Here is a 24735-nt window from a genome sequence, read left to right as displayed (position 1 = left end):
GCACATCAGAGATGATGATCTATAGGAAGTCACGCTGAATATTAAAATCCCACCGTTGACTTTTGACAGTTTTGCCTCTGAAGACGTTCAGACCAAACATAAAGCAGATAACAAACATCGGCCCTCAACAACCAATGGGAGTCGTCCTCTCTGAAAGGCTAACCTCCGTGTTAGCGGAGTCACAGAGCTCCACGAACTTTGTCCTCCGGCTTTAAATCTCGGTGGCGTGAGGAGAATCTCAACGCGGAGGCTTTGGAACAAATTCTGTGGACTTGCGCTGCAGAAGAAGTGGCTTTGCGTTTGGTCTGATTAGACTTTCTGAAGCAGAAGGAACTTTCAGCTTCACTCATCCAAATGTGAAGCGTAACGACGAGAAGAAATTAGACAAAAAAGTATGAAGGCAGGCAGAAATGGACCTTTTTTATTTTTCTTGGGCGATAAACAGTGAATAGTCCCGACCAGACCAGACTGAACCAGATTTGGACCCGGTTTGACCAGACCAAACCAGACCAGAAGACAGGAGAACAGAACCGGCCGACGGGAACCACAAACGGAAAGATCAGAATATCGTTTCCTGTGTCACACACGAGGAAACCCACTGAACCAACCTGATTGATCGGTTCAATCAGATCTGGTCCGACCTGGTCCAATAATCTCTCCTCTTCCCTTCGGAGGAGTGAGGGGAGCGAGGGCGGGTCTATTGAATCAGGGGAGACAAAGAAAGCTGATTGGTCCACAAACGGTAAAACCCCGTCCACCCACCATCACACCCCCTGAAGCATCCTATTGGTTGCCTACATCATTCGCCAAAAAACAGAGCGAGCCCTTCTCCCATTGGTCACCACAGCCTCGGGCAGTAAAAGGCCGTTTTCCCATTGGTCAGTTTTGATAACACGCCAACTGTCAGTCACTCAGCAGCGGCCAATCAGGTTATAGTACAGTACCTGTGGAACTTTCTGGAATAACAAAAAGAGAAAAAAAAAAGAATGATGATGAAAAGGGAGATCAGCCAATCAGATGACCTCACTAGAAAAACAAACAGGAAGTGGGAGAGGCTTCTTAGCCTCATATGGAACTATTTTTTCTGGATTTTTTTTGTTCTTTGATGTTGTCCATGTGATTTAGTCGCCGTACATCAGTCTTCTTCCTTCCTTTTCCAACAGCTGATTTCAGTGCAATGCATCATGGGACGATCAATCGCTAAGAGGGTGTGTCACTACAAGTGTGTGTGTGTGTGTGTGTGTGTGTCTGTATGTTTGTGTGTGTCCTGTTGTGATGGAAACATGCTGCGGGGTTAGCGCTCCAGCAGCGGGGGGAGGGGGTGCCGTGTTGCATCATGGGGGAATGTGTTAGTCTTTTAGCTGGTGTCCATGGACTCCATGTTGGCGGAGCTGGAGTCCCTCTGGATGGAGTCGAAGATGGCCGCCAGCTCCTGATTGGACGAGATCTGGGACTGGAACTCCGACATCAGCGGCGACTTCTCGGCCTCGGGGATCGTCAGCAGCGCCACGACGGCTCGCATCGCCGACCGCTTCAGCTCGTCCTGCTTCTCAAACTCCTGCTTCACAGAGTTGGCCTTCACCTGTGGAGACGAAGAAGGTTCAGTTCCCACAAACCGCCAGAAACACAAAGCAGGGCTCATTTCCCTCATATCTAGTCTTCTGAGGTCCTTCAGGAGCTGAACAAATTCACATTAATACAGCAGAGGAAGAAGAACTCGCATCGTTTACTTTGGTAGGGTTACATTATTGTATATTATCGTATTATATGTATTAGTACGACTGCTGCTGAACGGATCCATGAGGACGGTCAACAAATGACGTTGAATGAACATTAAAGCAGGACACGCTCCGAGCTCCGTATGAACAGAAAACAACAACGCGGCTCTGGTGAGGACCAGATATACGGATTAGACTCGGACTCTCCTGTAATTCATCAAACACATAATCCACAAAGAGCGCGTGTCAAAGTCTCATTTTAAGTGTTTAAGTAACGTTCATGACGTTCTCTTCACAAACTCAGCTTCAACTCAACCACAGCTTTCTACACTTACTGTGGTGTCTTCCTCATTTCATCAACACCTACTCACAGAACGTCATCTGGATTTATCATCATTGTGTGATTTTGTGTCCCATGCTGCAGTACCACTCTCCACCTGAACTGATACTGAGGCACGGCGGGGGCGCTGTTTTACTAAAATTAAAAAAGTCTTATTAAATGTGATATCTGGTTGCAAATATTAATGTTAATTTGATCACATTAACTCAAGTATAGGAGACATCAGATTACTGTATACCATCTACATTTTTAATTCATACATTTTAACATTTTTATTTTAAAGGAATGCTAATTTTAAGTTCCATGTTGTGTCATCTCTCATTCCAGTACTTTTCCTGACGCTTGGTAAACTTGGATATTTAAGCAGAGCATCGTATCAAAGTCACAATTTTGGTATCATGAAACACTATACTTAAGTAAAAGTAGTAATATAACAGTGTAGAAATGAAATACTTACAAGTAAAAGTCCTGGATGTTAATTCTTACTTAAATAATTGTACAAAACAGTGTAAAAATATACTTTAAGTACCAAACACGCATTTCACTACTACATTAATATAATACTTACATTTTACAAACAGTCCATCAAATATGCAGTTTGTCTCTGTTACTACTTATTATAACTGACCAAAATGCTTCAGTACAATTAACTAATACAATAATAATAATTCACATGCTGAATAATGTAATACAAAAATAGAAAGAGAAAACCACCGATGTGATTCAAGCAGTGAAGTTGGTGTCATGTGTCTGGGAGGAAAGTACATTTACTCTAGTTAATGCAATTACTTTGCAAATTCAGATTATTAAAACAATAAATGCTGACGTATTATTGATATTATAGATTAAACTCCCAGCCGGTAACAAAGTAGTTAAACTGACCTCCACCGTTCCCAGCTGCAACATTAACGTGCTGAACACATTAATCTGACAACACAACACTTAGTATTTGTACAAGTCAAAATACAATTGTACTTCTAGAAATCTGATACCAGCTCCAGTAACCATGATGCAACATGACGCCACATGCTCCACCTCACCAGCACACACACACACGTGATACATGTGTGTGTGTGTGTGTGTGTGTGTGTATGTGTGTGTGTGTGTACCTTGGTGGTGCAGGTGGCCCTCAGCGGTTCCACCAGTCTGTCCAGTCTCTGGAGGACAGCACTGGGACACAGAGACGACAGCCGGGCCAGCATCAGGAACGTCAGCATCTGGAAACCAGCAGCAGCAGTAAATACAGCAGTACCAGCAGCACAAGTACTACAGGTACTACATGGGATGTAATGAGAGTAGACTGAATACATGTTGGTGAGACAAAATCAAGTCATCAAGTTGGGCATTCGGACGGTTTAATAGACGTAAAGATTTGTAAAATAAGTAGAGATTAGAAATAGACCTGTTTTTAGCATTCACTTATTATATGAAGTAAATACAGAATATGTACAGAATAACGACACCGTCCGTGTTTAGAATGGTTCCCTATCAGCCCGATTATGTCCTGTCCTATTGACCGTCACAGCCAGCGACATGGGAAGAATCCATGTTATCACTTACTGACTTCCCTGTGTTTAGCCTGCATTAACCTTTCAAAATGGCTGCGGTGAAACAGGCCTAAAGGTCACTAAGTGTGTTGCTACCCGGCTGTGGGAAGCAGTGACGTGGTGGGATGTTACCAACCAGTAATGAAACGTGATGAAAGTGGACAAAGATTACACTTGTATCGTTTGTTTAATAGAAGGATGGACACACGGTATTTTCAGTCTATATCCTTCAGGACTCTGGTATTGCAGTAGTAAACACGGTTTGGTGTGAGGTCCCACCTTGATGTCGTAGTGGTCCTTGAGGCCGTCCTCCACGTGGTTGAGGAAGGTGAAGATGTCCAGCCGGTCCAGGCAGCTGTCCAGCAGAGTGTACATGCACTCGAACGCAGCCTTCCTCAAGTCCAAGCCGTCATCCACGGTGTGTTTGAACGGACCCATCTCCACCTGAACACACACATCATCAACACCTGCCGGTCCAGCCACACACCCCCACCCATCCACCCATCCATCAACGTGAACACGTCACCTCTCGGATCAGCTCCTTCCTGACTTTGGTCTCGTTGTACAGCTGTGGTAAAACCGAGTCCAGCAGCTCTCGGATCAGACTGGGTTTATTGTGGGCAGCAGAGTTAAACGTTACCAAGGCAACACGACGCACATTCAGGTCCGGGTCCTCCAGCGTCTTCAGGAAATCACCTGCAGAAAAAAAACAGCGTCTTCAAGTCATGTCTTAAAGTACGTTTTATCCTTTTCCCCTTTAATTCATCATAAACTGAATGAAGTTCTGCTACAGTGGGGATGTCTTTACTTACTTTATCATCATGAACTATTTATACAAGTAGAATTACTTCCTCAACCTCTGGAAATACAGAAGCAATACACACATCTGTAGATGACATTAACAGATTCATATTTATTAATAATAATGCAATGGAATAAATATTATTGTCAATAATCTGTAGAGTCATTTGAGATGGTAAATCACCAGCAGAACGTCATCCAGTTTATTACAAATTTAAAAAACAAGGATAAAAGGTTTACTGTGACTTGTCAAAAAGAGTTTATTTATATACTATATATATATATAGAGTATATTTATTTTATTGATCAGAAAAATAAACGGTCACTATTTAGATCATTGTTTACCTATGCAGTTCTTCAGCAGCGGGTCGATGGGTTGTGGTTGGTCAGAGATGGTGAACTTCACCGCCGTTACCACGGAGCTCCTGGCATACGATGAACCTACAGACAGACAGACGGATGGACAGACGGACAGACAGACAGACAGACAGACAGACGGACGGACGGACAGACGGACAGACGGACAGACGGACAGACGGACAGACGGACAGACGGACAGACAGACAGACAGACAGACAGACAGACAGACACAGAGATCAGGAATCAATAAATCAATATTCCAATCAATCATCAGATGACTGCTTCAGCTCCAGCAGATGTTTCATCTAGAACTACAGATTCCTTCACACGTTCTAATCTGTGAACCAATGAGATGCAGGATGAGGAGACCAGAGCACTCTGATTGGCTGCTGGGAGCAGATGGGGAGGGACTTATCAAAGTGTTCAATATTCCTATTGATTGCCGAACAATTGAACAATCAATAAGGTAATTATTGATCGATCAGATGATGATACACTGGCTTAAAGGCTGATCAACTGATACGTAGGAGGACCTTGTGTTCTGTGTCATTATACACGCTTTTATTGATTATTCATCCATTACCTGATCAAATCAATACATTGAAATATAATGATCAATCAGTTTGGTGCCAAAATAAAGATTAACAGGTACTTATTGATTACCTGATAGCAGGTATCCTTTGAGGTGGGGCAGCAGGGTTTATTGGTTACTGATCAGAGTATTGATTACCTGATAGCAGGTATCCTTTGAGGCGGGGCAGCAGGGTTTATTGGTTACTGATCAGAGTATTGATTACCTGATAGCAGGTATCCTTTGAGGCGGGGCAGCAGGGTTTATTGGTTACTGATCAGAGTATTGATTACCTGATAGCAGGTATCCTTTGAGGCGGGGCAGCAGGGTTTATTGGTTACTGATCAGAGTATTGATTACCTGATAGCAGGTATCCTTTGAGGCGGGGCAGCAGGGTTCATTGGTTACTGATCAGAGTATTGATTACCTGATAGCAGGTATCCTTTGAGGCGGGGCAGCAGGGTCTCGGGGTCGATCAGCGTCAGTTTGCCCAGACACTCGGCCACCACGTTCCTGGTTCCTTCCTCCTGACACTCGCAGTGTTTGAGCAGCAGAGTCCAGACTGACTCCACGTACGGCTTCAGACCCGACACCGACGCCGAACCTCCACACAGACACACGGAGATTAAAACCAGAGCAGCCGGCACACACAGAGTTATCACAAGTATCTGAGCCGGTCTTACTGATGATCTCTTTGAGTGAGTGCAGCAGCAGGTACTGTCTCTTGGAGGACGAGATCTCCTGCAGGACGAAGGGCAGATACTCTGGAAGATTCCCCACCGCGATACTGCCCAGCGCATAGGAGGCCGCTGACTTCACCTGAGAGACGGGAGGGAGACAGGGAGGGAGACAGGTAAGTATCCACCAGCAGGTTAAAGATTCCTGACACACATTAACGGACAACTAACTGCTTCATCTTTTAGAAAAAAGAAAAACACAAGTTGACATGAAATACAAGAGGCCTTGCTCCACTGATTTAATTAGCTTTGGCACTGTATTAGAAACATTGTAAAGATGAAACGCTCTGAGGCACAGGCACACACACCGGGCTCGGCATCACGGCGCTCGCTGTAGTCCCGCCAGCACTGCAGAGCATTTGTGTGTGTGTCCAGCTGTATCACTCCATTAACTGCTGATATCCCTCAACTGTTTAGTATGGTTTGGTCCAAAAATGTTTTTTTCCCACAATCCTGAAGACCAATGTGACATCTTCGGGTGTTTTGTCTAATAAAAGATATACGTTTATTATCAAATACGATTAAGAGAAGCAGCAAATCGTAATGTCTAAGAAGGTGGAACCAGATCATTTTGACATCCGTGTTTGAAAACCAATTCATCAATTTCACAGGCGGGAAGTAACGAAGTACAAATAATTTCTTACTGTACGTAAGTACAATTTTCAGGTGTCTGTACTGAACTTGAGTAAATCAACTTGTCAAAACAGCTGCCTATTAATGGTCTGTCAATCAACTGCTTCATCATTCAACTGATTTGAGTGCTAAATGCTCATTTCTGCTGCAACATGGGCAGAAAAAGGGAAAGAATGGAAGAAAAAACACGAAATATAATGTACTTGAATGGCTGTAGACTTAAGAATGTTTAATGTGAAGATGTGAGAGGTGAGTCCCGTTCAGGCAGACAGGCGTTACCTCTTCACTGGAGGAGGAGAAAGCGTCCAGGATGACCGTCTTGAGCTCTGGTTGGCTGCTCAGGTCCACATGGTGTCCCACCTCGCCCAATGAGAGCAGAGCGAGCAGTCTGATGGAGTCTGTGGAGCGGCTGTTCTTTACGTCCTGTCAGTCCGGAGAAAACTTGATTTAACCCCGCTCCAAGGTGTTTATTTATCAGCCATTATTATCAATATAAACACATTTGTCTGGGCAATGAGCTGAAGCTGTCAATGTACTGTACTCCAAGTAAAGACTCAACGTTCAGTCAAACCAATCTCCATTCAAAAGAGTCACGATTTAAGGATCGACTACAGTGATTCTGTGGTATTTCTGGAAAAGATTGCTGCCGAGCTTTCAGTTCTAGTTGATCCACCACAAACCAAATGACATTCAGAGCGACAGCGTCTTAGGTGAGACAGACAGGTGAGTTTACCTGGATGAACTGCCCGACCACCGCAGGCCCCTCGTTGGGACAGGCTCTGGTCAGAGCTGCCACACATTTGGCGATGGAGCAGTAGGCCTGTTTGTGGGGAAGAGCGGTACTCTGGGAGTAAACCGGACCAGTCAGCATCCTCAGCAGGTCCATGTAACCCAGACCGGGAGTCTCCGTCGCCACCAAAGCCTGAACACACACTTACTACTGTTATTCATGCTCAAGGAATGATCTTGGATTCACAGAACCTGGATTTAAAAAAATATATATTATTATTATATTATTATAAGACAATTTGTCCATTTCTGACATCTCTTATTTTATAAAGATTTGTCCTGAACTACTGAACTAATTCTATGTGAACTAATAGTGTCACTTCAAGGCAGAGTAGGTCATTTGGGAAAAACCACAAGACTTTGAACGCATCGCAGAACCGTAAAAGTCCCGCCCCCTTCATTCAGATCTCTTTTCAAAGCCCCGCCCCAAGAACAAGTGCTATTAACCATTGACAGACGGGCAGGACGTCCATTTATTTTCTCTGACCCGACTCTTTTGATTGGACGGGGTTTTACAGTCCTGCCACGGCCACAGGTGACATTTTAAAATGTTTTTTATGTCAGAGCATTTCATGTATTCATTGCTATCGGTATGCTACGAGGATTTCAACTAATATAACAAAGTGTTTCTGAACAGAATCACCAACTCTGCCTTTTACTGAAATGGGCGATAGAAGCAAAGCAATCACTGATTGCAATCGATACATTTACTGGATAAGAACATAAGAAACTTCCACATATTGTCAATGAGTTAAGATTGCTTGTAACATTTGAATACTTAGAGCGCTATAGAGCCAATATCAAAGCCCAATTTTCATATCAGTTATTCATCAGAGGATCTGTGGTGGATCTGGTCAACCCATGAGGAGGAGTAAAGATATGTCGGCCATGCTCATCCCCGCTGGATGTTTCTTGTTTTGGGAGGCTACACGCTGCTGCCCCATGCTGTTAGACATGAAATTACAGGCGTCACAAGCTTTTTGCGTTGTTTTGAGTGACAAATCATACCAGCGTACTTTGATGTCCAAATGCAGGTTGGAAGGTTTGCTAGTGGCTTTGAAGAGAGCATTTATAATGGCTTCAGTTCTCCTCAAATACAGCAAGGTAAAGAGGTCAACATATCCTTAATATAGCAAACACTTACACTGATGTTCTTTGTCTCAAATACTTCCACAGCAGTTCACTGCTTTCCTCCCAAACTCCATTTACTGTAGGTATACATGGAGGAACCTACTACAACACACTAGAAGACATCCAAACTATCCCTTTATGACTATATTGATATTGCCATATTGCCCTGCGCTACAAATATAAATATTATTGTTAACCATAATTCTGCAAAAAAACAATGTGAAACCAAAGAATTCTCTCCAAAGATCAAAATACAGGAACGTAAAAAATGTTGACTTTGTGAAATTGTTTTTTGCTTAATATTCAAAAATTCAAGACGTGATTCTTTACCAGTAATTACTCCTAAATCAACATAATTAATCAAAGGTTGTTGTTTTTGTAACTCCGGTTGTACCTGGTAGAAGTCGAGCATGGCGGAAAGCGCTCCGCCCTGCAGCAGCGGGGATCGAACCAGCGCGATGAGCTGCTGGAGGATGTTCCCTCCGCTCAGCTGACCCAGCGAGGACGGGTGAGTCACGGCCAGCGTGGACAGGAAGCTCAGCGCCATCTGAGACACGTGCATGTCACTCTCGGAGATGAGAGGAGGCAGCTCAGCCAGCACGGCGTCCACCATGACGGGAGTCACCGCAGAGCTGAAGGACACGCGTTCACAGTGTTACTGACAGGAAGTGGTGGGCGGGGCCGACGGCCGTGGCCGACAGGTGTGCCTTACCTGTAGTTTCGGAGCAGGATGTCCAGGGCGGCCAGCGTACACAGCTTCAGGGCTCGCTGGTTCTTGCGGAGGAAGGAGGCGAGGATGGGAATGGCGTCGGGGAGAACCGGCCTCAGGTCGATTTTCAACGGAGAGCCAGCGATCAGCGTCAGAGCTACAGAACAATCACCAGGGAAATAAGTCAAAGGAACAGCAAACCTCTGGAGAGTCTATTTCAGGAGTCCATTCTTCTTGCTTTGACACATCGCCTTCCTGCCACCACAATTATTAATAAAGACCTTCGTCATTACAGAGAACGTCATGAGAATGTGTTGAATCATGAGTCTACCCGGTCTCAACAGAGTCACGAGGAGTATGTATTGGTAATGGAAACGTTCGGTGCAGTACATCGGTATGTGACATCCTTCATGCTGCTGAGCTCTACTCACTACTTGCACACGTGGAAGACATTCGGGAGTTCTACCGAGTGTTTTGGCAGCTCCAGTCGTTCTCAGCTGTAGCATGCTAGTTAGCTTAGCCCGGTTAGCTCAGTCAATGGAGCTCAATGCACCATGATTTGTGTCAAACTGTATGGTCACACTGTTAAACTAAGTCCTTCTCCTCAGAGCATTCAGGCTCCTCCCACTGCAGAGTCACACCAGGTCAAAGCAATAATAACCGAGTGTTAATTGATGCAAGCATGTGAGCAGGGTTGCATTTATAAAACAAACATCTCTGACATTGGAAGTGATTTGTTTTAGTTGTATTTTTCATATGCCGGTATTGGAGTGAATTAGCTGTTAAAGTATTAGAGCCAAAAAGAAATGTCAAAATTGATGAATAAAAAAGATTTTCTATACGTTTTATTATATTTTTTTTTTTGAATTTCTATATATGCACGTTTTTTGTTCACGCTGTCTTTATTGTTTATTCAACATAAGACAACAAACATGACAAGATTACAAAACTAAATAAATAACTGAATTAATAAAAAGCAAACAGCTGAGCAGAGAAAAGTCGATTTGGTGACAAAATAACAAATGTAAAATCTAATGGTTCTAATGAAATGCATGATGGGATACTTATTCCAGTCTCAAGTCACACGTTTGAACTCTTTTGCAATATTTTAAGGATAATTTCCCTGAGCCTCCCTTTTGAGCTTGGATCTTCTCCTCCGTCCTTTGACTTCTTACAGTGGTGAACCTGGGGGGCGGGGCTTACCTTTCACCGTGGTCAGTCTGGTGATCTCGTTCTTCAGCCGTTCTAAGAAGATCAGCAGCGTTCCGGGAAGTTCTGTAGGCAGACGGTCGCCTACGCAACCAGATGGGAACAAACCAGCAAGTCAGACAAACAGGAAGCTGCATCATAGCTGACGTTCCATCACTGTGACTGACAGATGGCGGTTACCTAGGTTACAGATGATCTGTCCCATGCAGGAGATGGCTCGTTCTTTGACTTCCTGGTCGATGTCGGCAGCTTTGAGGCGTTTGATTGTGCAGGTGAACAGGTCGTTGATGTAAGGGGAGGGATCAAAGCTGTCCGAGCCCTCTGGTTGGCTGTCCAGAGGTCGGATCACCTGGGAGACAAACAGTACAATCAGCTGTAAACTCGGCATGCACAAGAGGAAGACGTTCTAGGAGGTTGCAGGTTTGATTCCCACCTTGACGAGCTGCTGGGTGACGAGCAGAGCCTCCGAGGTGATCTTGTAAAAGGGGTCTCCCACGCAGGCCACCACGGGCGGGACAAGGGCGGGGACGTGGGCGTGGAAGGCGTGAGCGGGGTGTGTGACCATGATGACGTGGAGGCAGGCCAAGGCATCGATCTTTAGGTTGGAGCTGCTCGACTTGTCGTTCAGAGAGAAGATGATGCCTGGGGAGAAACGCAGGCGTGTTCAAACCAAACGCAAAGACACGAACAGAACGAGAAGACAATGAATCAGAATAGAGACACACACAACGTAGCGGTCTGCGGTCTCCCAGAAAGAAACCTCACATGTACAGAGACGGAAGAAACTACAGACTGTCTGTGGTACAAACAACAAGATCCCGGCCGTATTTATGCTGATATGACTGCGTTTTTTTATTATTTATTTCTACGTTTTTTTTATTCATCCAGTCAGAGAACAAGCATTTTAAAAGCTGCTTGCTTATCGTCTTGCAGACAGACCTAACAGAACCATGATTTCGGATCTTTTGCAAATTGTCGTAATTATTTCAGAATCCTTTTTAGACTTTTATTCCAATTACATCACAATAAACGTGTTTACTTTGTGTTCATACTGCTGTAGTAAATCAGCCGTCGTGTGTCTTGCTATTCAGAGTGAATCCAGCTCAATGAAAGTTACGGAGCACCTCTGGGTGATCTTACCAACTCATACGTGGTTGGTGTATACAGACCTCCATCTGCTTCCGCCTCAGCTGTTGACAAGTTAGCTGATCTGTTAGCCCCATACATAAACTCTGAGTTGATTGTATTGGGTGATTTTAATTTAAACTGGTTGAACTCTGCCTCTGATCATTTCAAAGAGGTATGTACAAATATAAATCTGTTTCAAGTAATTACTGATCCTACCAGACCAAATATAAAAGATCCCTCAAAGTCATCTCTGATTGACTTAATCCTAACTAACCGAATAGATAAAATCTTGGACTCTGGAGTATTTGAACTTGGTTTTAGTGATCATTGCCCTATTGCTATTAGATCTACCAAAATCAAAAAATTAGGTCCACGGTTGGTATCCAGACGGAACCTGAACATCTCAATGAGCAGGCCTTCTTAATTGATCTGTCAAATAGTAATATTCATGTCACTGTTAGAATCCCTGATGTGGATCTAGCCCTGGACCATTTTTGTAAATCTTTTAAATTCTATAGTAGATAAACACACCCCTTTTAAAATATATAGAATTCAGAATAGGTCTAGTCCCTGGTTTTCAGCAGAAATATCTTCCTTACTTAAAAAAAGAAATAAAGCCTGGATGCGTGCTAGGCGTACTGGTGACCCAGGTCACTGGCTTGCATTTAGGCAGCTTAGAAATAAATGTACAGCTGCAATAAGAAAGGCCAAATCTGACCACTATTTAAATTTGATTCCCAAAGCCTATTCAAATCCAGCAAAATTCTGGAAGGCTGTAAATTCTGTTAATCGTAAATCATCACCTTCACTCTCTACTAGTGTTGTCACGATACCAACATTTTGGTACCGGTACCGGTACCAACATGTGTTTCGGTACTTTTCGATACTTTTCGATACTTTTTCAAATAAAAAGTGAACGCAAAAAATGTCATTACTGACTTTATTTTAATAGAAAATCTTAGAACAATAACATATTAATCAGCAAATAAAATAAAATACCACAAAGACAAGCTTTTCTAATGCACACAATTTTAAAAATGTTAAAATATAAATACAATAATATAATATAAAATATAATAATATAAATAAACCAGCTCTATTTTTTTTCTTCCAGAGCTACTTTTGTTAAGAGTGAAGGGCGGTGGCGCTTGCTTTTAGCACTGAATGTGGCTTTTTTTCATGAGTTTAAATGACCCGTCGTTCCCTGAGCTCAGTGTGCAGGTCTGGGTGCTTGTCCTTTAAGTGTTTGGCGAAGTCGGAGGTGTTTCCGCCGTTAGCCATGCATGTTTTAAACATCGTTTACACAGTGGTGCATCGGCGTTAACTGCCTCGCTTTGCGCATTTGTTTTAAGCTAAAGTACGGCCATATCGCACTTCGCGGCGCTGGTTTGTCCGCAAGTTGCGGCGTGGTGACGGTTGCAGCAGCCATTCTCCTCTCCGTGCTTCGCTCTCGCGCGCTCGCTCGCGCGCTCGCTCTCTCTCTCGCTCTCTCCCTCTCTCGCTCTCTCCAAGCTTTCCTCCTGCTCCGTTTGTTGCTCCAGTCCACGCTGCTTGCTAACTTGCTAGCTGTTTCCTCCGGTTTGCTTGCTTTTTCTTTTTATCTCTCAAAGCTGCGGCTCGCTCCTCGTCCTCTCAGCTGTAGTTACAACGCGGTGACGTCACGTGGCGAGTTCGCCGCGCTGTTGCGGGCGCTGCCGGCGGCGCTGCAAGTACCGGTCCCGTCCAAATGCAATATAGTACCGTTTTAAATGCCTCAGTACCCTGGTACCAAATTAGTACCGGTATACCGTGCAACCCTACTTCTCTACTATCACTACACCAGATGGATGCTCACTTTCACATCATGAAGAAATATGCGCTGCTTTCAATCAACACTTTGCATCTGCTTGTAACCTATTTGACCATACTTATGCCATTGATTCTGACATCAACACGTTACCAAAGCCTTGTTTCACTCTACAGCTGTTCTCTCCTGGTGAAGTGGCCAAGGCATTACAGGCTATAGACACTAAGAAATCAGTTGGCGAGGACAAACTCGATCAACACTTCTTAAAATTAGCTGCTCCACTCATAGTGAATTGTAGAACATACATTTTTCACCTCTCTATTTTATCCGGTACAGTTCCTAAAGTTTGGAAAACTGCTTTAGTAACTCCATTGCATAAAGGTGGTGGAACATCTGACATTAATAATTATAGGCCTATTTCAAAGCTATCCTGTCTGGCAAAAATACTGGAATCATTGGTAAATAATCAACTTAAAAAAATTCTCTCTGTGCACTCTGTCCTAAGCATTCACCAATCTGGCTTCCGAGAGAAGCATAGCACCATTACCGCTGCAACGCTCGTTTTAAATGATATCATCTTGGCTTTAGACAAGAAAAAAAAACACTGTGCAGCTCTTTTTATTGACCTCTCAAAGGCCTTCGATACAGTTGATCATGAACTGCTCTTAACCAAACTTCTCAATATCGCTTTTGATAAAATAGCTTTTAAATTGTTCCATAGTTACCTCACAGACAGACAGCAATGCGTGACTATCGGAAATATTAAGTCAGACTTTACTCATATTAGGAAAGGTGTACCTCAAGGATCAATCCTTGGACCTGCTCTATTCTCCTTGTATATTAATGACATTGTAACTGCTGTCACTGGCTGTAACATTCATCTCTATGCGGATGACACTATTTTGTATTGTATTTCTGACTCTGTAACCTCTGCAATTGAATCTCTTCAGCACTGTTTTAACGACTTACAAGTTGCTCTCAATAAGCATAAACTAGTTCTTAATGCAGGTAAAACCAAATTAATGCTTTTCACCAAATCAAAAAATATCCCTTCCAATAATCGAATTATCTCCACTAATAATGTTACAACTATTGAAAGAGTCTCTGAGTACAAATATCTTGGAATTTGGATCGATGACAAACTTACTTTGAAACATCATGTGTCAAATCTGGTGACAAAACTAAAACAAAAAATAGGTTTCTTTTACAGAAACAAATCATCCCTTCTCTTCATTGCAGGAAGAAACTTATTGAGGCAACTTTTATGTCAGTTTTAGATTATGGAGACATTTTATACATGCATGCATCAGCTGCAACTCTACACCCACTTGACACTGTATATCATTCAGCCCTGAGATTTATTACAGGTGACAACTACAACACTCATCACTGTGACCTGTATTCAAAAGTTGAATGGCCCTCGCTTTCTGACAGGCGTGATAGACACTGGATTGTATTTGTTTTTAAAGCTCTCACTGGTCTCTTACCATCCTATATCAATTCTTTAGTGTCTTTCAATGCAAGTCTCCATCATACACGCTCAAAGGAATGGATCACACTGCAGGTTCCCTCTGTCTACACCAAATTGGGAAAATCTTGCTTTTCTTACTGTGCACCTGCAACCTGGAACACTCTGCAAAACCACCTGAAACTTACCACACTCTTATCATTGGGACAATTTAAATCCATAACTGCGTCTTATTTTACTTCTAACTGCTCCTGTTTTTAACTAGATTTCTCGGTCTTCATTATTCTGTGTCACTTTACTCTTCTGATATTTCAGATTTGCTTATGTATTTTTCAAATGTTTTGTGTTTTGTCTTGTCCAAAAATGTTTTGTGTTTTTATCTCGGCTATATTGCAAATGAGATTGCTCCTCAATATATTCCAGAGTTTAAATAAAGGTTATAATAATAAATAAAAAAAATACAGGACAGTGTTTGATTACCTGAAGTCTCTGGACTTCACAACATGAACAAAGCTGCAATAGTGGTGATTTCAGCCACGATGGATGAAACCTTGATCGATGTTGCATTCACAATGAAACCACAACAAGGACATTTCTATGAGTTCAAAATGAAACCATGTTTGTGAGGATTCTTCAGTGAGACAGAGTAGTAGTAGTATTAATGCTGTAGTATTACCTGGTATTAGTACTGGGATGTGGGTGGTCAGGGCTCCCGGGAGGACGTTCACCAGCTCAGTCAACATGTTGAAACAACACTGACGTGTTTTGACACTTTTCTCCTTCAGCTGCTTGTGAAGAGCTTTAACGATCATCGGGACCTGCATGAGTGTGAGAGACAAGATCACATGTTTTCTGTGGCCGACGGTTTCCTGTCACTGTGACAACAGATTGGAATTAAAGCTGCAACGGCGACATCTGCAGCACAAAAACAATACTGATGGTAATTGTTATGTGTAATGTAATTGTATCAGTAAGAGTTTTAGTAAAAACGACAAAGTATTACTTAAATATAAATAAGTGTTCCAAAGCTTATTTTCATTGTCAACTCATCTGCTGAAAATGTTCAGAATTGTTTGCTTGATGAAAGTCTTCGTCTAAAATCCCCAAATAATCCAGTGTACCATCATGTGAGACAAACAATGCCTGTCAATAAACAAATACCTCCTTATGTATGACATTACCTGGCTCTGCAGCATGGTTAGCGGCGTGTCTCCCTGTTCCATGGCGTCTGGATCAGCCAACCAGCTCTGAGCCGGTCTGGTCTGTTTAAGCAGTGACAGGTAGGCATGGAAAACATCCGCCTTCACGTTCTCCTCCCTTTCCTACAGACAGACAGGCAGACAGACAGACAGACAGGCAATTCCAGTCAGATCAACAACGATAGATTACATATATTAGATCAATATGTTAGGATTTGTCCAGTAAGTATGTATAGGGACAGGCCCGGTCCATGGACAGGGATCTTTTATTAAACTGCTGCTGTCAACTAGTGAACAATCCCATCTTAGTGATGAAGGGGTGAAAACAAAGCATCGCAGTGAGGAGGTGATGGAGGAGGAAGCAGGGTTTGATGGTACCTTGAAGCGACAGACGAGTGCAGGAGAGACTGAGCGATAAAATTCAGGCAGCATTTCGTGACGGGTTGAAACCACGGCGTCCAAACACTTGGCGGCCGCACGCCGGACCTTCCAGCTCATGTCGTCATCGTCGCTGTACTCGTCATCACTCCCTGGAAACAAAGGAAAATTCTGATTAGGCACAGCAGGGTGGACAACTACTTGCTGATCATTGCTTTTTCGTTTTTTTTATGACCCTGAAAATATATTTTATCAATCAGCTTTTAGTTATTTTGACAACTTCTTGTTTTTTAAATAAATCGCTACAATAATTCAGTGGTTATGAATCAGAGGTTGTACTCATCTCAACACAGAAGTAATTACCAAAATGCTAGAATTCAGTACCTTGGTAGTCTTCGTCGTTCTGCTCGGCGTCCATGGCGTTGTCGTCCTCGTCTTCATCGTCAAAGTTGTAGTTGGGGTCATAGGTCAGGTAGCGCAGGCATATGGAGATGACCGTGGGAACGTGGGGGTAAACTTCTTTAGGACACCTGTAATAAATAACATGTTAAAATGATACCACAGCTTTAAGAGTTAGACTAGAACTGCAGTATTTAGGGGTGTGTATTACCTCCTAACAAAGGACTCAAAGGCTTGGATGCAGTATTCTCTGAGCTCGTCATCATCGACGTTACAAAACTTCACTACCAGAGGAATGATCTTCTCCAGATATTCTCCTAAAAAGACAGACAGGACGGTTAAATAGTGGAGTAAAAGTACAATATTTACCTGTGAGACGGGAGTCCAGACCAACTTCCCCACTGGCTACACTTGATTTGTACAGCATGGTATTAATCACGTACATTTACTCAAGTACTACACTTAAGTACAGTTCACAGGACTTTGTACTTCACTGCATTAGTATATGGTAAATAAAACCAGCCAAAAGTACAAATGGATCAAATGAGCTCTATTGCAGCCAGCTACAACACTTAAATGCATCTTACATCAATATTAATATAATATACAGGAAGTAATCTCTCCCCCCCTCTCCATCTCCCCCTCTCTCTCCCCCTCTCCATCTCCCCCTCTCTCTCCCCCCCCTCTCTCTCCCCATTGTCCCTGTGCTTTCTGGCCTCGCAGGTTTCCCTGGACCGTGGTGGAACGTGATCCTGACTGCCTGTTGGACTCTTATTGCTAGTAGTATAAAGGCAGCAGACTATTGATTAAAGAATTGATTAAAATCTGCATCTCCATGGTTACTAAGTTGACTCGTCCCAGGATTCCTCCTGGGAGTCTGGCCGTGCGTTCTGGTCCGGTAGAGTCCTCCGCGGTCCGGCCTGACTGGCCTGATGTGGCCCACAGAGGCACCATACTGTAGCTTCCCCTGCCAGCTGTGTAAACTTGCGATACTATGAATAAAATTGAGTTGTAACAACTAAAGAGTCCATTTGGATGCACAATGAGTCCATTTATAATTTAAATACATTTTCTTCATTAGATACATACATACTTTTACATTGTAGGGGTTTATTAATTAATTTAATCGTGTAACTTGTACTTTGACTTTAGTAAAGATCTCATTACATCATTCCACTGCTGGTATGAATCAATGACACCAACTCTGCACCTCAATCATCATTGATCGGGAACCTCTCGTTGCCACGGCACCCAAACAGCCTCCTCTCTCCTCAATTGGCTTTTTAAAACAATCAGCTCCAGTCAGTAGTTCATTTTTGGAATACGGTAACGGCTAAATGGATTGTTGAGAGTGCAGCGACACAACTCCATGGTCCCGAGGATGCTGCACACCGCCACGGAGGAGACGTGCTCCCTGAAGGCCACATCCTTTCCCACGTCCAGTGTTCGTCTCTGACCTGCCGGGTCGAGTCCCGTCAGATGGGAAGTGTCAACATATTTTTGTTTCATTATGAAACTGCCCTCCAAGAGTGGAGGCGATTCATTGCAAACACTGGATTAGTCGTAGAAAACGAGAACTGATTTTATCGATTCTGCGATATAAATCGATATTTTGTTTCCACAGAAAATATCGATTTTTTAGCCACGAGTATCGATACATTAAGTCCCATTCAAATCCCCCTGGCACTCTGCTCGCTGCGCCGAGAGACGGCCGCGCAGGATCGCGGCGCTTCGCGTCTGGTCTGAACTGCACTATCGGTTAACAAAGGCGCCGAAAGGAAGCGTGCTTCGTTCGCGGTGCTTCAGCGGCCGCCCGGTTCACGCCGGCATGACGCCAGGTTCACACCAGCTGCTGCAAAGCGTCATGGCCACGAAAATCACACATGATCCGCTGCCCCCCAGTTCAGACCAGACGCGTATTTCTCCGCGACGGTCGACAAGTGCTTCTGCTCAGCTGTTATTCATTCAGAGCTATTTTTTTCATCGTGGGTAAGTAAATAACCTCATGAAATTAATAAGCCATATTACTGTAGACACCGAAAACCCCACCCCCCGCCCCGTAGCCAGCCCACTCCGTTGCTCTGTATGTGTGTGTGTGTGTGTGTGTGTGTGTGTGTGTGTGTGTGTGTGTGTGTGTGTGTGTGTGTGTGTGTGTGTGCAGTGGCACCGCCAGGATTCAATTTCAATGTACGCACAGAAACGGCAAAATACAACGTATATCATGGTGATAGGCCCCGGTGCAAATATTTTTTTTGTGCCCTCCATCCCCGCCCTAAACACAAGTGCACGCTTGTGAGCACTCCACGCACACACACACACGCTTGGACACACACGCTCAGTACGGTATGAGAACTCCCCCGGCCCGGGGAGAGAGACGTGCATCGGCTCGGCCCACAGTGCTCAGCAGCAGAGAGGTGACGAGACTAGAGCCGAGCTGTATTGTGTAGTGGAGAGGGGCCAACACACGCTATGTGCAATTGCGCACACACGCGCGATCGTCCTCTCAAATGCGGCTGCGTCTCTCCAGGTCACTGTGTGAGAGAAAGAAAAGCTCTGACTTGCTTGGGCAGACGTTGTTTGGTGTCACCCGCTGAAATTGAAATATCTAGCCCACCTTCAAAAAAAGTACGCACAGTGCGTACAGGATTCCGGCTGGCGGCCCCACTGTGTGTGTGTGCTTTGTAAGTTACAGTTTGCACTTCAATAAATGTAACTTATTTTCTCACCACATATTTGATTTATTTTGTCCAGCATTTGCAAGCTGGAGACTCTCTGTCCAGTCAGAGCCATATATTGTGTAATTGATTCTTTCAGTTGATATTAATTCAATCCAAGTAAATGGAACACTCACAAGATGTCACCAAAATCACACTGTACCTTTTAAATCTTTCAGAAAACGATAGGGATGCACGATAATTATCGGACCGATAATTATCGGCCCGATAATAGGAATTATGACGTCAACCCGATAAATCCGATACAATTATTAATACCTCCGATAATCCGACGATAGGATGTTTGTGTTAAAACAGTCATACGGGTGGATTGGGATGAGGGACGTTAGTTTTTTTCTAGGCGCCTCCCGTTTAGCATGTGATGTGGTTACTGTGGTATCACAGGTTTCGGAGGAGGGAGTTAATCCACAAATCGAGCGCTCCCTTCTCATGCCTGGCTGTGACGTAGAGGCTGCGAGCGAGTGGAGGAGGAAGACTAGTAAACAAACACGCATGGCGTCTGTACTGTGGGACTACTTCAAAGTTTCTGAGGAAACTGAATTGTTTGCCATTTGTAACAAATGCAATGCAGAAGTTCCAAGAGGAGGGAAAAAGGCATCGAGCTTTAATACATCCAACCTTAAAAGTCACCTCGCACATCACCATCGCTACGACGGTGTGTTAAAAGCGTATGAAGACGCCGGCGCCGCTAAAGAAGCAGCGAGCCCGTAGCTTAGCGTTTTGATGCACGGGTGAAGTAGTGGTCCTTGTACCTCGGGTCCAATATAGTTGAGAGATAATACAGTGGCTTTTCCTCGATGTCACCAAAACGCGTTTCCACTGCTTTTAACGGGGTTTCCTTTGATGTTTTCACTCCGTGGTCTGTTGGTAACGTTTGTTTTAGCAGTCGCGTCAGCGCTTGAATGGAGGGGATCACATCCGCAGTAGTGGCTGTTGCTTTGCTGATATTTCTGCCTATTACCGTAGTTTACATTTCTGTGTGGATCAGGACCAACAGTTTAATGTAGCAGCACTTGTGTGTGCATATCCCATGCTGCTCAGGGAAAGTTGTCATTGACTGACTGACTGACTCACTTACATATTTATTTGAAAAAAATAAATATTGTCATTTTATTGAAGAGTCAAAACTGTTCTTGGCTTTCTTTTGTTCATAGTAATAATTATCATGTCACTGTGATACATCTGGTTAGGTGTTTGGTAAAAGGCAAAGCTATGCTAAATCTACCTAAGCTTAGTCATTAGTGTTTTTGACCTGAATTTGATCTGAATATACATTCAAAAACGAATAACAATATTATCGGTTATCGGTATCGGTATCGGTCCCGAGGAGCAGAAAGTTATCGATATCGGTATCGGCTTCAAAAAATCAATATCGTGCATCCCTAGAAAACGATGCAAGTGTATCGAATTATATCGAATCGTATCGTTGACTGAATATCGTGATTTATATCGTATCGTGAGCTGAATATCATATATCGTATCGTATCGTGAGATTAGTGTATCGCTACAGCCCTACACACAGTGCTTTTTCAGTCTCAACTTATGCACATCCAACAACTACTATAAGTACATGTATGAGCACACAGAAGTATCCTTGTGAGGCGTGTGCACAATAATTGTCTGGCGAACACAGATGTGATGAACACAAGCTCCACCACACACCTGCAACTGCTCAACGCTCGCTCATTAAGTTGACTTGTGAGACTTTGGAGGCCGAGGTGGAACAGATGCACATGAATGTGACCGTGTGAACGTTCTACTCACACAATCTACTGTTTCAGCACCGACACTGATGAGCACATGCACCATTATCACATCGCACGACTTGTGACGTCGGTGATTAAATAAGTCGCGCTACGAACCTGCACCGTTCTATTTTAGGTCCAACTTTATTTTCTATTTATATGCTTGGCCAGATTCTCCAGCAGCACAGTTCTTTTCATGGCGATGCCGACGACACACAGATACCTCAGAGACGTTAACCGCTGCATGGACCAGAACTAAACTCCACATCCAAAATAACACTGTTCAACCTGCCGACTCCATCAGCAGCCTTGGTTCACTGTCCGTCAACCTCCAGCCCACTGACAGAAACGTAGCCGTCATCTTTGATTCAGACTTCATCCCACAGATTAATGAAGTCCTCATATTTTGCACTTGCAGTCTAGATTATTGTAACTCTCTTAACTGGCATCAAGCATAAATCCCTCTCCCGCCTCCAGCTGGTCCAGCACTCAGCAGCTTCTCACCAGATTTAACAGACGACATCACATCACTCCAGTTTCAGCCTCACTTCACGAGCTCCCGGTTCCTTTTAGAATTGATTTTAAGATTTTACTGATCACTTTTAAGGCTCGTCAGGGTCTAGCCCCAGACTATAATGCTGACCCCATACCAGCCTGTTTGCAGCCTCAGATCCTCGGGCGGGGCCCTTCTCACTGTCCCAAAGTCAAGGCTCAAAACCAGAGGTGATCGTGCCTCCTCCACCAGGACCCCGCCTCCACCAGGGCCCCGCCTCCACCAGGGCCCCGCCTCCACCAGAGCCCCGCCTCCACCAGGGACCCTTGGCTTTGGAACGACCAGCTCTTTATTTTTTTATTCGATTACTACTTATCTTACCAACTCTGCCTATCATTTCTCTTGCTCTGTTGATGTGTATATGTATATGTGAATATGTGTATATGTATATGTGAATATGTGTATATGTGTATGGACACGTATGTGCCTTGTTTTGCTCTGTCAAATAGATAGATAATATATATATATATATTGTTGAACGTTCTTCCAACAAATGTACTCATTGTAAGTCGCTTTGAATAAAAGTGTCTGCTAAATGATTAAATGTAAAAGCACTTTTTGAGCTGTTTTAAAGGTGCTTTATAAATAAAGTGATTATTATTGTTATTATAACTATTTTGCTGCTAATTACAAAAGGAAAACTCCCATGATTCTCAATGACTAATCCAGGATTTTTGATGATTGACCTACAGTCGAGGTGGACCCGCCTGTTTCAAGATGAACTAAATATTTTATGGTCCTGAGCGGGAGCAGCCTGAACCGCCCGACCCGTCTTGAAACAGAGGCCGTCTCGTTAGCCATGCTTTGTTTCATCTCTACAACCAGTGAGTTTATGAATACATTTTTACCTAAGACCTAGAAACCCAACTTTGTTCTCGCAGTGCATACAATTAATGCATTAACGTAGACATTTGAAAAAATATAAAAACTAATCCATATTGCAATCCATACAGCAGAAAAAGCTCTGAGATGTGTACTTCACTAGAGTACTTCGGGACACTGCAGTGCTCGTTTGTCTCACCGATCCGGTGTCCAGCCTGTCTGCTGATAGCCGCTGTACACTGGATGTAGGTTCTGGTAGTCGACATGTTGTCATTCCTCCCCAGCTCCGCCAGAAGATGCTCGATGAGATCGATGAAGACGAGGTTCCCACAGGACATCACCAAGTGGCCTAGAGCCATGATGGTCCTCTGAAACATTCACATAACAATTAGGCAGCCGTCAGAGGAACACCGTGATTATAGAGTGGCTGCTCAAACCAGGAAGGCTGGTAACCTAAAAGGTGGATGTACCTTTCTGACAGCCAGTCTGGGGGAGGTGAGCTGAGGGAGCAGACAGCTGAGTATGGAGGGGTGGAAATTCACCAAGAGACCTCCCTGTCTGCAGAGACACAGGAAGACGGTTACTTGGTTACAGGCTTCGTCTGCATCTTTTACAATGTACTTTACAGAAATAGAAGTAAAAGCTAGGATGATATAAACAAGCAGTGAGATCATATAGTGACATAAATATCATGATAATATATCGCAGGGCCTGATTCCTTGATTCTTGATCACAATAAACTGTAGCTCTTCTGATCATTCTATAAATACTCCATATGTAAAGGTCTCTACACTGATAGTGTGTACCTGCAAAGCATGTCAGCCATGATGTCGAGCGCCTCCAGCTGCACAGATACATCTTCCTGTTTGGCGATGGCGCTCGTCAGACGACCCGTTATCTTCTTACAAACACTGGCAGCGAGAGCAGAGCCTAGGAGAGAATGGATAAAGTATAAAAATACATAATACTCTCTCACTTTAACAACGGAGTAGCCATACATCCAACCTCAATGAATAACACAGAATACACCAATATTCTAACAGTAACAGTAGTATTGGTTGTATTTGTACCACTGGAGGCGGGCGGTAACATTCTCAAGGTGCGTGTCCACAGGCAGCGGTGTTTCACCGTGTCCCATTCATTGTCTATGTGAAAAGCCGTGCAATGCATTCTGGTAGCGTTGCGGCGAATGTCGAGAGACGGCGCGCGAGTTGGCCGCTCCTCATTTGCATAAAGTTGAAGTCGAATCTACTTTACGCTAATCAGAGGCGCCGGGCTCGACTCGCCGCCTCAGGAACGCTCGCGAACGCTCGCAAAAATCTTCTAAACTGAATGTTGTCGATCTAAAATAAAGACAGATTCAGCAACTGCATAGCTTATTTCTCGCTTAAAATGTTTTCAGAAACACCTTTCGGTGAACTATTTTTGTAAAATAAGAGAAAGTTTCCAAATGAGCCGCCATGTTGGTCTGCGTGAACTCCGGAGCAGACAGGACAGCTGTGAAAGGGATCGTCCAATCAGGTGCAGCCATGAAGTGTGCGCGTGATTGTATGAAGGAGAGCGCCTGTCAATCATCCTCTAGTGGCAGCCCACCAAGCATGCAATACTGGGAAGCGGCGCGTCCACTCGCGTTTAAAATCACCCCTGTGGACACGTACCTTAACAGTAACAGTAGTAGTACCACTGGAGGCGGGCGGTAATATTCTAACAGTAACAGTAGTAGTAGTAGTAGTATTTGTACCACTGGAGGCGGGCGGTAACATTCTAACAGTAACAGTAGTAGTAGTTGTATTTGTACCACTGGAGGCGGGCAGTAACATTCTAAGAGTAACAGTAGTAGTAGTAGTATTTGTACCACTGGAGGCGGGCAGTAACATTCTAAGAGTAACAGTAGTAGTAGTTGTATTTGTACCACTGGAGGCGGGCAGTAACATTCTAAGAGTAACAGTAGTAGTAGTAGTATTTGTACCACTGGAG

General features: G+C 43.8%; 1 protein-coding gene across 1 annotated transcript in view; it reads right to left on the bottom strand.

The window, feature by feature from the left end:
* Positions 1 to 395: 395 nt before the first annotated feature.
* cand1 (cullin-associated and neddylation-dissociated 1) overlaps positions 396 to 24735 on the bottom strand; it is a 37336-nt gene continuing 12996 nt past the window's right edge. Inside the window, exons 5-26 of the mRNA XM_084038477.1 lie at positions 23565 to 23688; positions 23229 to 23316; positions 22958 to 23126; positions 17115 to 17220; positions 16889 to 17034; positions 16505 to 16656; positions 16109 to 16249; positions 15604 to 15745; positions 10979 to 11187; positions 10726 to 10894; positions 10540 to 10629; positions 9340 to 9493; positions 9022 to 9259; positions 7441 to 7629; positions 6987 to 7130; positions 6021 to 6156; positions 5765 to 5941; positions 4752 to 4847; positions 4132 to 4301; positions 3885 to 4049; positions 3168 to 3275; positions 396 to 1582 (exon numbers count right to left, since the gene is read on the bottom strand). Coding sequence (XP_083894603.1) covers positions 1358 to 1582; positions 3168 to 3275; positions 3885 to 4049; positions 4132 to 4301; positions 4752 to 4847; positions 5765 to 5941; positions 6021 to 6156; positions 6987 to 7130; positions 7441 to 7629; positions 9022 to 9259; positions 9340 to 9493; positions 10540 to 10629; positions 10726 to 10894; positions 10979 to 11187; positions 15604 to 15745; positions 16109 to 16249; positions 16505 to 16656; positions 16889 to 17034; positions 17115 to 17220; positions 22958 to 23126; positions 23229 to 23316; positions 23565 to 23688 — 3338 coding nt within the window. The 3' untranslated portion in view covers positions 396 to 1357. The remainder of the gene's footprint in view (positions 1583 to 3167; positions 3276 to 3884; positions 4050 to 4131; positions 4302 to 4751; positions 4848 to 5764; positions 5942 to 6020; positions 6157 to 6986; positions 7131 to 7440; positions 7630 to 9021; positions 9260 to 9339; positions 9494 to 10539; positions 10630 to 10725; positions 10895 to 10978; positions 11188 to 15603; positions 15746 to 16108; positions 16250 to 16504; positions 16657 to 16888; positions 17035 to 17114; positions 17221 to 22957; positions 23127 to 23228; positions 23317 to 23564; positions 23689 to 24735) is intronic.

This window comes from Eutrigla gurnardus (genome assembly GCF_963514095.1).
Source record: "Eutrigla gurnardus genome assembly, chromosome: 21".
Classification (NCBI taxonomy): domain Eukaryota; kingdom Metazoa; phylum Chordata; class Actinopteri; order Perciformes; family Triglidae; genus Eutrigla; species Eutrigla gurnardus.
Note: the sequence above shows the minus strand (reverse complement) of the source record. Positions and strands in the feature narration are given on the sequence as shown.